Source organism: Echinops telfairi, unplaced genomic scaffold, assembly GCF_000313985.2.
Source record: "Echinops telfairi isolate 266 unplaced genomic scaffold, ASM31398v2 ScPeMD7_7425;HRSCAF=8463, whole genome shotgun sequence".
Classification (NCBI taxonomy): domain Eukaryota; kingdom Metazoa; phylum Chordata; class Mammalia; order Afrosoricida; family Tenrecidae; genus Echinops; species Echinops telfairi.
In genome coordinates, this window is record NW_022111325.1 from 3,546,944 (window position 1) to 3,560,366 (window position 13,423).

Below are 13,423 nucleotides of genomic sequence, written 5' to 3' on the forward strand. Positions count from 1 at the left end.
CCTGGACCACTGCCTCTGCCTGCACGGCGGCGTCTGCCGGGCCGACAGCGGCCTCTGCCGGTGCGCGCCGGGCTACACGGTGAGGCGCGCCCCCCGGCGGAGGGTGGGGGCCAGGGCGCGGGCGCCCGTCCCTCTCACGTCCCCCCCACCCTCCCACTTCCCAGGGCCAGCACTGCGATAGCCTGTGTCCCCCTGACACTTTCGGGGTCAACTGCTCTGCACGCTGCTCCTGCGAAAACGCCATCTCCTGCTCCCCCATCGATGGCACCTGTGTCTGCAAGGAAGGTAATGGGCCAAGGGCAAGGTGGGGTGCTACGGAGAAAGGGCAGGGCCCCTGGGCAGGAAACAGGGGAGGCGAAGGTGGCCAGGCTGCTACCCTTCCTGGAATATCCTTTGTTTTGTGTGTGTGTTTTTCCATTAGCCACAAAACTCTTACTGGTCAAAGGCCCAGCCAGAAAGCATCCTAAGGGGGAACCCTCCTCAGTCCCACAGTTGTTACAGAGCCTGATGGCAGCACCCCGCTGGGCTGGGGGTGTAGCAGGGGAGCACCTGGCAACTCTCCGGTTGTTTGGCTCACTCTCCAGTTAATTTGACAAATGCCCAGTCCTGTGTCTTACTGATGGTCTGAGGCCTTGGTAAGCCTCTGAGTTTGTATAAGCCTGTCCCAGGGACTGGCACAGCACAGGTGGTCAGTTAGCCTCGGGAGTGGTGGCCCTGTGAGAAAAGCACTGGGTTACTCACTGCAAGATTGGTGGTTCAAACCTACCAGCTGCACCCTGGGAGAACAAAGGAGCAGCCTACTCCCACAAAAGTGCACATCCTCTGGAGCCCGCATTGACTAGATGGCAGTGGGGGTGGAGCAGCCGTGAATGGGTCTCATGCTTGTCACTTGGCTGGGACCACGGGCCCAATCCCCTCCCCAGCTCATGGCACAGTCTGCCCAGAGTGCACTTGCTCAGGAGGAGGCTGGCTCCCCATGCCCACCTGCAAGGCCCTTCTCCAGGTTGGCAGCGTGGTAACTGCTCTGTGCCCTGCCCACCGGGAACCTGGGGCTTTGGTTGCAATGTCAGCTGCCAGTGTGCCCATGGGGCAGCCTGCAGCCCCCAAACTGGAGCCTGCACCTGTACTCCTGGGTGGCATGGGATCCACTGCCAGCTGCCTTGCCCGGTGAGTGCTGCCAGCCTGCCCGAGTGTGTGTGGTGGGGAAGGAGCACTGCAGCCCCAGCTGACCTACCTGCCCTTCCCTTTGCCCCTCCTCAAGAAGGGGCAGTTTGGTGAAGGCTGTGCCAGCCGCTGTGACTGTGACTATGCTGATGGCTGTGACCCCATTGACGGACACTGCCGGTGCCAGGCTGGTTGGACGGGTGAGCACTCGGCATGCGGGCCCCAAGCCTGATGTGCCCATGGCGGGGAGCCGAAATAGAAGCTGGTAGGAAGTGTGGCTAAGGGAAGCCCCCAAGGTCGGGAGGAGGCCCAGGCCAGGCTCCCTTACCCGTCTCTCCCACAGGCGTCCGCTGCAGCCTGCCTTGCCCTCAGGGCTTCTGGGGGACCAACTGCAGCCACACCTGCACCTGCAAGAACGGGGGCACCTGCATCCCTGAGAATGGCAACTGTGTGTGTGTCCCCGGCTTCCGAGGCCCTTCCTGCCAGAGACGTGAGGCTGCCTGCCCTCCCCTCTCACCTGTCAGCAGTAGGGGGCGGCGTTCATGCCAGAAGTGCCCCCACACCACCCCTGACCCCAGCAGTTCTCAACCTGTGGGCCTCAACCCCTTTGGGGGTCGAGCGACCCTTTCACAGGGGTCGCCCAATTCATAACAGTAGCAAAATGACAGTGATGAAGTAGCAACGAAAATAATGTGATGGTTGGGGGGGTCACCACACCATGAGGAGCTGTGTGAAAGGGTCGTGGCATGAGGAAGGCTGAGAACCACTCCTTACCCTGCCCTTGTGGCCCCTCCTCTTCAGGCCAGTTAGTGCAGCTGGAATTGGGAAGTCAGGGGGTCACGGACTGGTGGAGGGCTGGCCCATTACTAGGTGCCCCTTTCCCGCAGCCTGTCAGCCGGGCCGCTATGGCAAACGCTGTGTGCCCTGCAAGTGTGCCAACCACTCCTCCTGCCACCCTTCGGACGGGACCTGCTACTGCCTGGCTGGTTGGACAGGCCCCGACTGCTCCCGGCGTACGTGTGCGGTGGCTGTGCCAGGGTTCCTTTCCAGGGGTGGGGGTGGGGGTGGGGGTGGGGGAGGCCCCGTCCCCTTGCTCCTGGCCACAAAAGCCTCCAGGGCCACCTGGACTCAGTCGCTGACCCACTCCCCCATACGCCCTGGGCCTCACCTACATGCTGGGTACTGCCCTCCGTGCTGGCCGGGCAGCAGTGAGGCACACCGGAGGGCACTCTGCCCTCCCACAGGCCGGCAGGGGACCAACAGCAGAAGCTCTGTTTGGACCCGCCCTGTTGTTTCTGGTGCTGCATTTTCACGTTTACGCATGGTCTCCTTCCCACACCAATACCTGCAGATCCTGGGCCAGAGTAACCCCCATAGGAGTCCATTTTTGGCAAGGGGAAATAAGTGGCTGTTATTTTGAAAAAGGCTGGGTTGAAGCTGACCAGCAGGTGGGGAAGAGAGAGGGTGACACACACACACACACACACACACACACACACACACACACACACACACACGTTTCATGGTTGACGGCTCTGCCCTGTGCCTTCCTCACAATGGTTCCTGTACCTGAGCCCTTGCTGCAGCCGCTGTGTCACTATGTCCCATCGAGGGCCCTCCTCTTTTGCTGACCACCCCCCCCCCACACACACACACACTTTACCAAGCACGAGGGCAGGGATGTTGGGAGGTGTCTGCCTGTAGAACTCTGTGGTACCTCTGGTTAGACTGTTGGTGCCAGAGACACATGTCAGGAAGGCAGCCATGCACGCCTCTCTTGTGTAACTGGGGTGGTGTGGAAGCCTTTGGTGCTTGGGCGCTGGGCGAGCTTCTGTGAAGTGTGTGTGAGAGAGCCAAAGGAACCCTGGTGGTACAGTGGGTTGAGCGCTGGGCTGTAAGCTGCAGGTTCAAGCTCATTGGCTGCTCTGTGAGAGAAAGCTGATGCTGTCTGCTTCTGTAAGTGTCTATAGCCTCAGGACCCTGGGGGCAGTACACATAACCCTATAGGCTCACCCTGAGTGGGACCTGATCCTGCCATAGTGGCACAATCACTCGAGAGCCCAGTGCCAATGACGTGGACTTGGCAGTTGGGTGCCCGAGGGTGTCGTTCATGGGAGAGACAGGTCTGAAAATAGAGCGTAAGGCCTCATTTGCAGCCCGGGTGTTCCCGGCCAGACCAACACTGAGTTGTACCCTTCAAAGATGGGAGGCCTCAGGAGGAGACCCAGGAGAGACTGGCTCTACCCGGTCCCGGCCCCCCACAAACCCCTTCTCTCCTGCAGCATGCCCTCCAGGATCCTGGGGGTCCAACTGCGCCCAGCTCTGCCAGTGTCGCAACGGTGGGACCTGCCACCCCCAGGATGGGGGCTGTCTCTGCCCTCCAGGCTGGACTGGGCACCTCTGTCTAGAAGGTACCAACCCTAGGGGACCCCTATGCCCCTGCCCAGCCAGGACACAGGATCTCTTGGTCCCTCTGAGCCCTCCTTCTCCTGCCTCCCCCAGGCTGCCCTCCAGGAGTATTTGGCACCAACTGCTCCCAGCCGTGCCAGTGTGGGCCCGGGGAGAGGTGCCACCCGGAGACCGGAGCCTGTGTGTGTCCCCCAGGACACAGCGGTGCCCCCTGCAGGATCGGTGAGTTCTCATCTGGCTGATGGCCCCCAGAGAGCCAGGGCACTGGACCCTTCCCCTGGGCTTGGCCAAGGCCTGGGCTGCCTTGCACCATCCTTCCCTCCCTCCCTGTGCTCACACCGACCCTGCCCTGAGGGACCGCCCCTCCCGCCCACAGGCAGCCAGGAGCCCTTCACGATGATGCCTACCACGCCAGTGGTCTATAACTCGCTGGGGGCGGTGATTGGCATTGCTGTGCTGGGGTCACTGGTGGTGGCACTTGTGGCCCTGTTCATCGGCTACCGCCACTGGCAGAAAGGCAAGGAACACCAACACCTGGCCGTGGCCTACAGCAGCGGACAGCTGGATGGCTCGGAGTATGTCATGCCAGGTGTGTGAGCACACCCACTGGGGGGGTCGGGCCCCCCATGGGCGCCCCCCTCCCCCAAATCAGCTGCTGGATCTGAGGAACAGGGATGGGTAGGTGGGACTCCTGGGCTCCTGTGTGGAGCCGGGACGCAGGAAGTGGGGGAAGGTCAGCGAGGCCCAACGACTGACCTGGTCTGGCTCTCAAAGCCCCTGGGCCCTTGGGCGGCTCGTGTCATTCCTGCAGATGTCCCCCCGAGCTACAGTCACTACTACTCCAACCCCAGCTACCACACCCTGTCCCAGTGCTCTCCTCGCCGCCCGCCCCCAAACAAGGTCAGTGCTGGGGGAAGGGAGGGTGCAGCTCCAGTTGGCATGGCATGCTCCCCATTGTGCCCTCCCCACTGTACCAGGCTCCAGGCACTCAGCTCTTTGCCAGCCTCCCTGAGCGGCCAGGAGGAGCCCATGGGCACGATAACCATGCCACCCTGCCTGCTGACTGGAAGCACCACCGGGAGCCCCCAGCAGGGTCTCTGGACAGGGGTAGGTGCCGGGTAGGATGGTTCGGGGCAGTGCAGCAGCCAGGGTCCGTAGGTCTGGAGAAGGGTTTTTTTCTGGGCCGCAGTTCTAAAGGGATGGGGGAGCTTGCAGAAGGGGGCTTGATGATAGTTGCCAAAGAGGCACAGAGGAGCCCTGGTGTCGTAGTGAGTTACATGTTGGGCTGCTACCCACCAGGTCAGCAGTTCTAACCCACCAACCGCCCAAGGGAAGAAAGATTTTATTTACCTTCTATTCCTGTAAAGAGTTACAGTCTCAGAAACCCATTGGGGCAGTGCCGTTGGTGTTGGTGTGAGGTGCCATCCAGTTGGTTCTGACCCATAGCAGCCCTGCGCACAGCAGAGTGAAACACTGCCCGGCCCTGCGCCAGCCTCCCAGTGGGTCCGTGCCTGAGCCCAGGCAGTGCTGCGGCCACGGTGCCGGTCCATGTCGCTGAGGGCCTTCCTTGTTCCCTGCAGTGACCTCGAGGGTCACCAGGTCTCAGAATTGATTCGATGGTGATGAGTGGAGCCTGGTGGCATTTTGTGTTGGGCTGCTAGCGCAAGGTCAGCAGTTCTAACTCACCAGCCGGGCCCTTCTTGGGAGAAGGATGAGGCTTTTTGCTCCTGTAAAGAACTACGGGTCCAGGAACCCCCCCTAGGGAGGAGCCCTGCTCTCTCTGAGTCAGACCAGCTCCATGGCAGTGGGCTGGGTTATTATTATTATTTCTCTTTCAGGTAGCAATCACTTGGACCGAAGCTACAGCTACACATACAGCAATGGTAATGGCCTTGGCTAGTTCCCCAGTAAAAGTGTGAGAACAGAGAAGGGAGGGATGTGGCCCCACTGGATGTTATCTCCTGCATCCTTCCAACCTGCCTTCTCCTCTCTGTCCACAGGGCCCATCTCTGAGGAGGGCCTGGGGGCCAGTGTGGCTTCCCTGAGCAGCGAGAACCCCTATGCTACCATCCGGGACCTCCCCTGCCTGCCAGGGGGTCCCCGAGAGAGCAGCTACGTGGAGATGAAAGCGCCCCCCTCAGGCTCTCCTCCCAGGCAGCCACCTCAGCTCCGGGACAGCCAGAGACGGCGACAGCCCCAGCCCCAGAGAGACAGCGGCACCTACGAACAGCCCAGCCCACTAGTCCATGGTGAGCCTCCCTGCCCCCAGGGGGTGGGGGCGGAGGGGAGGGTAGAAGGTGAGAGGAAAGAGGGGGTGAGAGAACCAGCAGGGGCAGCAAGAGAGGCCTTTGGGTGGAGCCTGGCATCACGCCTCCCCAGTGCTGGGCGGTCCTGCTGCCCCGTGAAGCCCGTCTCCTCACCTGGGAACTGGAGCTGTGCTATATTCCTGCAGGCTAAGCTTTTGAGGCAGCACCTGAGCTGGAGGTGGTACCCAGGAAGGTGGCAGGCCTGTGACAAAGTGTCCTCACAGCTTATGAAGCAGGCCGGCCCAGGTGGCCGAGGCAGTCCAAAGCACTTGCTCAGAGCCACACTGCCAAGTGGGCAGTGGGTCTGTGTCCAGGCACCACCCATCTCTCTTTGGACAGAAGAGACTGGAGAAGGGAGGAGTGTGATGGGAGGGAGGAGCCTGCCCCCTCATCCTGCCCCCCACCCCCTCCCTCTGTCTGCAGACCCAGACTCTTTGAGATCCCAGCCTCCCTTGCCGCCCGGACTGCCCCCTGGCCACTACGACTCACCCAAGAACAGCCACATCCCAGGACACTATGATTTGCCACCAGTCCGGCATCCCCCATCACCCCCACGTCGGCGCCAGGACCGTTGAGGAGCCAAGATGGTGTGGGAGAAGTCAGCACCCCGGCCCTCTGTTCCCCAAGACCGGGGAGAGAGCCTGGTGGACTGGTGCCAGGAGCAGGGGGAGGAGCGGAGGCCGCGGATGTGAACACGTTTAGTGGAGGACGTGAACAGAGAGGATGAAAGCCCAGCTTCTAGTGTGGGAGACATTGGGCGGCAGCACCCCTGGGTCAGCCCACTGCTCCCCCAACTCCAGGACCTGTAGGCATAAACTGCTGAGATGAACGAGGCCGGTGACCCAGACACAAATGGGACTCTGCAGGCCGGGTGCCTGCCTGACTCAGTCTGTCTATATGGGGCTGCAGAGGGGTGCCAGCCACAGGTTCTCTCTTAGGGTACTCGTCATTGAGTGGGGAGGCAGCCCAAGCCCAGTCATTCTAGCAATAGCCGCCTAAGTGGTCTCCCAGCACCCACCCACTTGGTATCTCGTCCAGTGAACTGTTCCAAATGCAAATGCGAGGTGACACTGTCCCCAGATCTTCATTGAGGTCCCCTTGGGCCAGAGTGAAATGTTAGCCCAGCCATAAAGGCCCTATCTGCCTCCCCAGCCTCTCCGTGAAATGGGCTCCCTGTCACTGCCAAGCCAAGGCCAGTCACACGGGCGGGCCTCCAGGTTCTCCTAGTTCTCACACTTCTTCCTGACATAGGGACTTGGCACTTCTGGAAAGTTCTTCCTCCCCCCAAACACCTCGTGACTCTTCCTCCTCCATACCTTTCTGTAGTGTGAGCTCCCCAAAGGCAGGAATCCTGGGTTTATGCTCAACATCGGTTCCCCCTGGGCTCATAGTAGGCGCTCAATAAATGTTCTCCAAAAGGCAGGGCGGCTGAGTGATTGGAAAGTAGGTGACCCTGTGGTCTGTGGCTAGCAGGGCAAATGGTGTGTGCCTAAGAGTGCAGAGCACAGGCCAAAGAGGAGCCAGGCACAAAGGGTCACAGGTGGGCGGGAGTGCTGGGGGCAGGAGTGGGGTGGGGCTGGGGGCAGGAGGCAGGAAAGGGGCCTGGAGGAGACATGCTCAAGTGGGGCTGGCTGAGAACAAGAACAGGGTTGACACTAACCGAGGACCCTCCTCAACAGCTCAATCAGGGGTTAATGGAGACCCCAACCAGCCTGGGAACTCAACAGGTGAGACATGAAAACCCACCTCTGGGCCAACTGTGAGTCTCTGGTGTTTCCACCAGGTGCTGCCCTCTCCTTGGATATGCCCTGGTGGCATCGTGGTCCCGCATTGCGTTGGCGTTTGTTGCCTGTGATCCGCAAGGTCAGCTGTTTGCAGCAACCACCAGCTGCTCCGCAGAAGACAGGGCTTAGTTAGGGCTTAAAGTAAAGAGTTGCAGCCTGAGAAACCTGCTGGGGCAGTTCTAACCTGTCCTACGGAGTCGCTATAGGGTCGCAGTGAGTAGGAATCCGCTTGATGGATGGCAGGGAGTTGAACTAGAATCCGCTGACTGCAGGGACCTTCACAGGGGGGACTCCTTCCCCACAGGACACATAACCAGATGATTTTGATTTGCTCAGAGGCCAGCCCTCCCTGCCAAATCTTCCCTCCGCAGCCTTGTCCCGCCCCTTCCGCGCTCCCTACGTCCACCGTGGTCTAGTCTAGCCCCGCCCTCTCCTCTCTGGACCCCTTCTAGGTCCGCTGATCTCCACGATTCAAGGCCTCATCCAAGTCCAGGTCGCCCCAGCCCGTCCCTTGACTGGATCCACCACGCAGGGGTTGCGTCTCCCGTGGCCCCTCCCCTCCCCTACCTAGCCACGCCCCGTCCACCGAGTCGGCCTTAGCCCCGCCCCCGCCCGGCTCCTCCCTTCGCGCCTCGCTCTGACCCTGCGGCGCCCCCTGGCGGCCCCGCGTGCGCTCTGCCGGCGCCCTTTCCCGCCGGGCCGTCGCACGTCGCGCGGTTGCCGTGGAGAGGGACGCGGAGCCGAATCCGCCGCGGTGGGAGCCGTCCGGGGTTGCGACGCGGGCCGAGAGCCCGGATCCAGCCACTCCTGTGGCGAGGCCTCGGAGTCCCCTAGTGTCTCGCCGCCGCTGCGGGCCGCGCCGGCATGTCGGGCGAGGCGAGCGCGGCCTCGCCCAGGCCGCCGCGACCCGGGACCCAGAAGGCATCCGGCACGGTGACCAAGAAGGGGGAGCGCGGGACCAAGGAGAAGCCGGCGACCAACCTGCAGCTGTTGGGCGAGGAGGAGCCCAAGAACCCGGGTACGGCGGCGGCCGGGGGCTTTAGTAGCCGGGCGGCGGCGGGGACTGCCCGAGGCGAACAAGGCCGGAAATAAGGAAATAGTGGCCTTTCTGGCCCCCAGTAGTGCTGCAGCGGAAGCCTGCAACTCCTCAGTGCCCGCCGCCTGATGTTAGACACCCCGGGGTTAGCAGCCGCCCCGCAGCAGCCTGGCGGGTGGGTGCTCCAGGGTCCCACGCTAGGCACGAGCTTCCTTCGTCTGTCTTCCAAAAGACCCAAACTCACTGCCATCATCAAGTCTGTTCCGAGTCCTGGCGACCTTGTACGACAGGGTAGAACTGCTTTCTGAGTCTGTAATTTTTACAGGAGTAGAAAGCCTCGACTTTCTCCTGTGAAGCGACTGGTGGTTTCGATCTGCAGACCATGCGGCTTGCAGCTCAATATATAACCACTAAGCCACAACTCCACGCCCTGCCCATGCTGGGCCCTTGGTGTGGAACTCTTCCCACCCCTTCCTCGAACTAACCCCATCTCCCCTTCAAGGAGCCTCGCAAGCCTCTCAACTCCTCCAGGAAACGCTCTTCACTCGCCCCTCTCATTCCTTCACCCCTCACCCCACCGGCAGCCCCTGCCTTTCTCTCCAGAGGGCTCCCAGTGGCAACACAGGGTCTGTCCTGCAGCAGGTGCCCCCATAGTGGTTGTTCTTTTGTGGGGGGTGGGGGTGGGGGTGGAGGAAGCCCTATCTCTCCACACTCCACAGCCTGGCCTCTATTTTGTCCCCAAATAGGCCAAGCCTCTCTCTCTCCCCTCCCCCACCCCAAACGCATTTGCTGGTCTTGGCTTTTCTGTCTGCAGTGTGCTCTCTTTCAGATCTTAATGTGCCGGGATTTCCTCCTTAGCACACTCAGCTCAGATGCCACCTCTTTAGGCAGGGCTTCCCCGACCTCCTTCCTCTCCTCACTCACTGTCACGGAGTCGTGGAGACCCTCTAGGACGGAGGGAACTGCCCCCGTGGCTTGCTGAGACTGTCACTCCTTAGGGGAGTAGAAAGCCTCCTCTTCCTCCTAAGGAGCGGGGGCAGTTGGGGGTTTCTAACTGCTGACCTTTCGTTGAGTAGCCCAAAGCAGTACCCACTTTGCTACCGGGGCTCCACGCCCTCCCGTAGCCTGGAGTATTTTCTCCATAGTCCCGACGTCCACAGGAAGTTGTCTAGGATTCTGCAGGGGTCTCTGGGTGGCACCGATGGTCAGGTGCTGGGAGATGAACCAAAGGTTGGTGGGCTCAACCTACTGAGAGGCACCTCCGAAGAGAGGCCTGGCAGTGGCCTTTGGAAAGATCACAGCCATGAAACCCCGTGGAAGACAGTTGTGCTCCGAAGCACCTGGCTTCACCATGAAACAGGCCAGCTGGATGGCCACTGCTTTTGTTTTGGCTTAACCACCACACCAATTGCCAGAGTCCTGATTGTCGTCCCCACTGGCTCCTTGGACACAGGGTGGGCGTGTGCTGAAAGACTGGATGAACGACTCCCGTGGAAGGGTGCACCAGCATTGGACTGAGAGGGTGGGGGTTTGGTTTCTTCGCTGCTCTCCTAAGAGGCAGGGGGGCCTAGTGGTTAAGAGCGTGGATCTGTAATTGGGACAGTAAATGGCCCCACTACCCCAGAGTGCTCTCAGGGATCACAGGGGCTAGTAGGTGGAACGTGCTCCTGGCACAAGGTCTGAGTGCTCTAAGCGTCCACCACCCTTAGCTGTGTGTCCTGGGGTGACTGCTGTAAAATAGAGATGGGATCTTGCCCTGGCTGGCTGGGATCAGGAGCAACAGATGTGATGGTGACAAACTAACTTGTAAACGGCAAAGTCACTGGTCCACTCCCTCCCCCAAACCATCCAGTCTGCACCTGCTGTGTGCCCCATGTCCTTCTCAGTGCGACACCTAGCACCCAGCGCAGCTGCTGGGTCTCAGCAAGGTGGATCCATATTTTCAACTTAATTTGAGCTCAGAGAACCCACACTCTGGCTGGCTCCCCACTCCCCCCTTTTGGATACAGTATGATTCAAAAAGATGTATAGGGAGGAAGGCGGGGGTGAGGGGGGGGAGGCGGGGGCAATGATGGGAGCACAGAGGGGGCAGTACGTTCATTCATATAATCAACAATTATTTTTCTAATGCCTGTGCTTTACCAGGCCTTAGGGAGACTGACAGGTGACCAAGATGACCCAATCCTGCTCCCATGGAAACCAGTGGAAGGGTATAAAGGACAACTCAAACTAATTAAGCAAAAAAGAACTCCTTGGAAGCCTTGGTTCAAACCAGCCAGCTTTCTCTCGTCAGAGAGGAGCAGGAACCTGCTTTGTATGGATTGGGGTGGGGTGTGTGAAACAACTTGGGGTAAAAGCTCTGCTTGGCCAACCTTGGTCACATATTGGCTCAGAGGTTGGTGCCGTTACTTGGGTGGCAAGTGTGAGCTGGAGAAGGGCCGTTTCCCAGGAAGGGTGACGAGACAGGTCCGAACCCAGTCACACTCGGAACGAGCATGCAGAGCACTGGGTACGGTATGGAAAACTGCGTAGAAGGTGGGGAGAAGGGCGCCGGGCAGGTAGGTGGGTTATGAGGCTCTTTCCAGGGTCCTGGGGACTCTGTGGCAGTGGTAGTGAGGGGGGGGGGTGTTTCGGTAGGGAAAGGGCAGAGGAGTGGGACTGGGTCTGCTCCTTGGAGAAATACTTCCGAGGTCGACATAATGGGAGCTAGTGACAAGTAGAATTAGGGGGGGGTGGGGGTAGTGAGGGACAAAGCAGGACTGAGGCCTCGTCCCTGGATTGGGCAGCCGTGAGACAGGACAGGAGCATGCGCAGGGAGCCAGGAGCATGCGCAGGGAGCCGGCTTGCCCTTTTCTTTCTTTTTTTTAAACAGATTTATTGGCACATCATTTACATAGCATACACTTCAATAGTTCAATCACATCAAGGAGAATTGTACAATCATTACCATATCAATATTATTAGAACGACCCCCACCCCCCATGGTTGAATCGCCTTCAAGATGAGTTGGGAAATCACAGTCCTAGTGCTCCCTCCCCCCTCCCGTCTTCATCTCCCACTCCAGAAATCCCCCTTCCCTCCTTATCATCACCCACTCCCACCCCTGCCTCCCCCAGCAACCCCTGTAGCTGTTATTTTCACTATGCATCCACTCCTGTGGGCTGCAAACTGGGAAACCCAACAGAAACAAAAAAAAAACCACATTCAAAATAAGGTGGTGTGGATAAAATAATAATAATATAAAGACCAAAATACAAAGAATGAGTAAGAAACAAGAGACCTTCACCGACATTTCAAAAGCCAGGGGAAGACATTTCTGTCCTGGAACAAGTTAGAGAGACTTTGCACACGGAACCAACTCAAGCCGGGTCCACAGGGAGGTCATCAGGCCATGCGCACATTCAAGGTTACAGTGGTCTCTGCCTGACTGCAAGGCTGTTTGGGACTCTGACCAGAAACCGTGTAGCTGGATTTTGGTCTTCCACTGTCCGCCATAGCCTTCTACAAAGTGGGTGTTCATAAATTTAGCTCCAGTACTTTTCCCATCGCCATATTCAAAATTTTAATGGTCATCTTTGGGTCACACAAACTGGTGTGCTTCTTTCATGTGGACTTAGTTGACGCCTTACATTTTCTATCGTTGGTTTTAGTGGAAATTTTAGTACATTTTAGGAAATTGAGTACATTTACCTCCTCTGACAGGTTTCTGCCATACAAAGGTTCTGTCTGGCTTCTGGCAGTTTCCGTACAACTCTTTAATTGATGGCTATTTCCAAAGCATGTAGAACTGTGCTGGAGACTAAGTACGATATACCAAACCAAATACACTGCCATCCAGTCAGTTCTGACTCATGACGGCCCTACAGGACAGGGCAGAATTATCCTATGGGTTTCTGAAACTAACCCTCCAAGGGAGTAGAGAGCCTTGCTTTTCTCTAGCAGTGGCTGGTGGTTTTGAACTGCTGGCCACAGCTCCACACACATGCACAGCGCCACCAGGGGTCCTTTTATGTCCATTAAACAACGAAACCTGCCAGCGACTGCAGACCCATAGTGACTACAGGACAGGGCAGAACTGCCCCTGTGAGTTTCCCGGGCTGTAACTATTTATGGGAGTAGAAAGCCCCATCTTTTTGCCGCGGGGCGGTTCTGGTTTCGAACTACAAACCTTGAGGTCGCAGCCCAATTCACAACCAGGAGACCACCAGGGGGACTCAAGTGTGCTCGATGTAAGTGGTCTGCTCCTCCGCTGGACCTTGGAGGACCTCTGCTCACCTCAGGGCAGGGATTTCTTTTTCCCTGTGACCCGAGGAGTCCCAACAGGGAAGGTGACATAGCAGGTTGGTGGGGACACCCGGGGGGCGGCGGGGGCAGCACAGAGTCGCCCCTGGAGCTGATGGCCTCCTCTGGGCGCTTGCCGTGGGGGGCGCGGGCGCATGGGCATGGCACGCCTCGCTCAAGCCGCCCTGCGCCCTTGGCCCCGCAGAGGAGTACCAGTGCTCCGGGGTCCTGGAGGTAGACTTCGCCGAGCTCTGCACGCGGTCGGGGTACTCGGACTTCCCCAAAGTTGTTCTCCGGCCCCGCCCCCACCCGACCTTCGTCCCTTCAGCCTCCATGTCGGAAAAGCCCACCACCCTCGGTGAGTGCCCTGGGAGCCGCTGGAATGGCGGGGACGCAGCCGGAGGAGGGCGTGATCCGAGCGCGCAGGCGAGCAGGGGCGGGAG

General features: G+C 59.2%; 2 protein-coding genes across 2 annotated transcripts in view; both read left to right on the forward strand.

Moving 5' to 3' along the window:
- PEAR1 (platelet endothelial aggregation receptor 1) overlaps window positions 1–7,301 on the forward strand; it is a 12,502-nt gene extending 5,201 nt beyond the window's left edge. The window contains 14 exon segments of the mRNA XM_045298357.1: window positions 2–79; window positions 165–285; window positions 1,004–1,167; window positions 1,262–1,364; window positions 1,508–1,654; window positions 2,052–2,177; window positions 3,447–3,575; window positions 3,667–3,795; window positions 3,950–4,162; window positions 4,385–4,473; window positions 4,551–4,680; window positions 5,412–5,486; window positions 5,574–5,822; window positions 6,303–7,301. Coding sequence (XP_045154292.1) covers window positions 2–79; window positions 165–285; window positions 1,004–1,167; window positions 1,262–1,364; window positions 1,508–1,654; window positions 2,052–2,177; window positions 3,447–3,575; window positions 3,667–3,795; window positions 3,950–4,162; window positions 4,385–4,473; window positions 4,551–4,680; window positions 5,412–5,486; window positions 5,574–5,822; window positions 6,303–6,454 — 1,905 coding nt within the window. The 3' untranslated portion in view covers window positions 6,455–7,301.
- Window positions 7,302–11,194: 3,893 nt separating this feature from the next.
- Window positions 11,195–13,423, forward strand: part of LRRC71 (leucine rich repeat containing 71) — a 10,548-nt gene continuing 8,319 nt past the window's right edge. Inside the window, exons 1-2 of the mRNA XM_045298358.1 lie at window positions 11,195–11,257; window positions 13,161–13,338. Of these exons, the coding sequence (XP_045154293.1) occupies window positions 11,195–11,257; window positions 13,161–13,338 (241 nt within the window). The remainder of the gene's footprint in view (window positions 11,258–13,160; window positions 13,339–13,423) is intronic.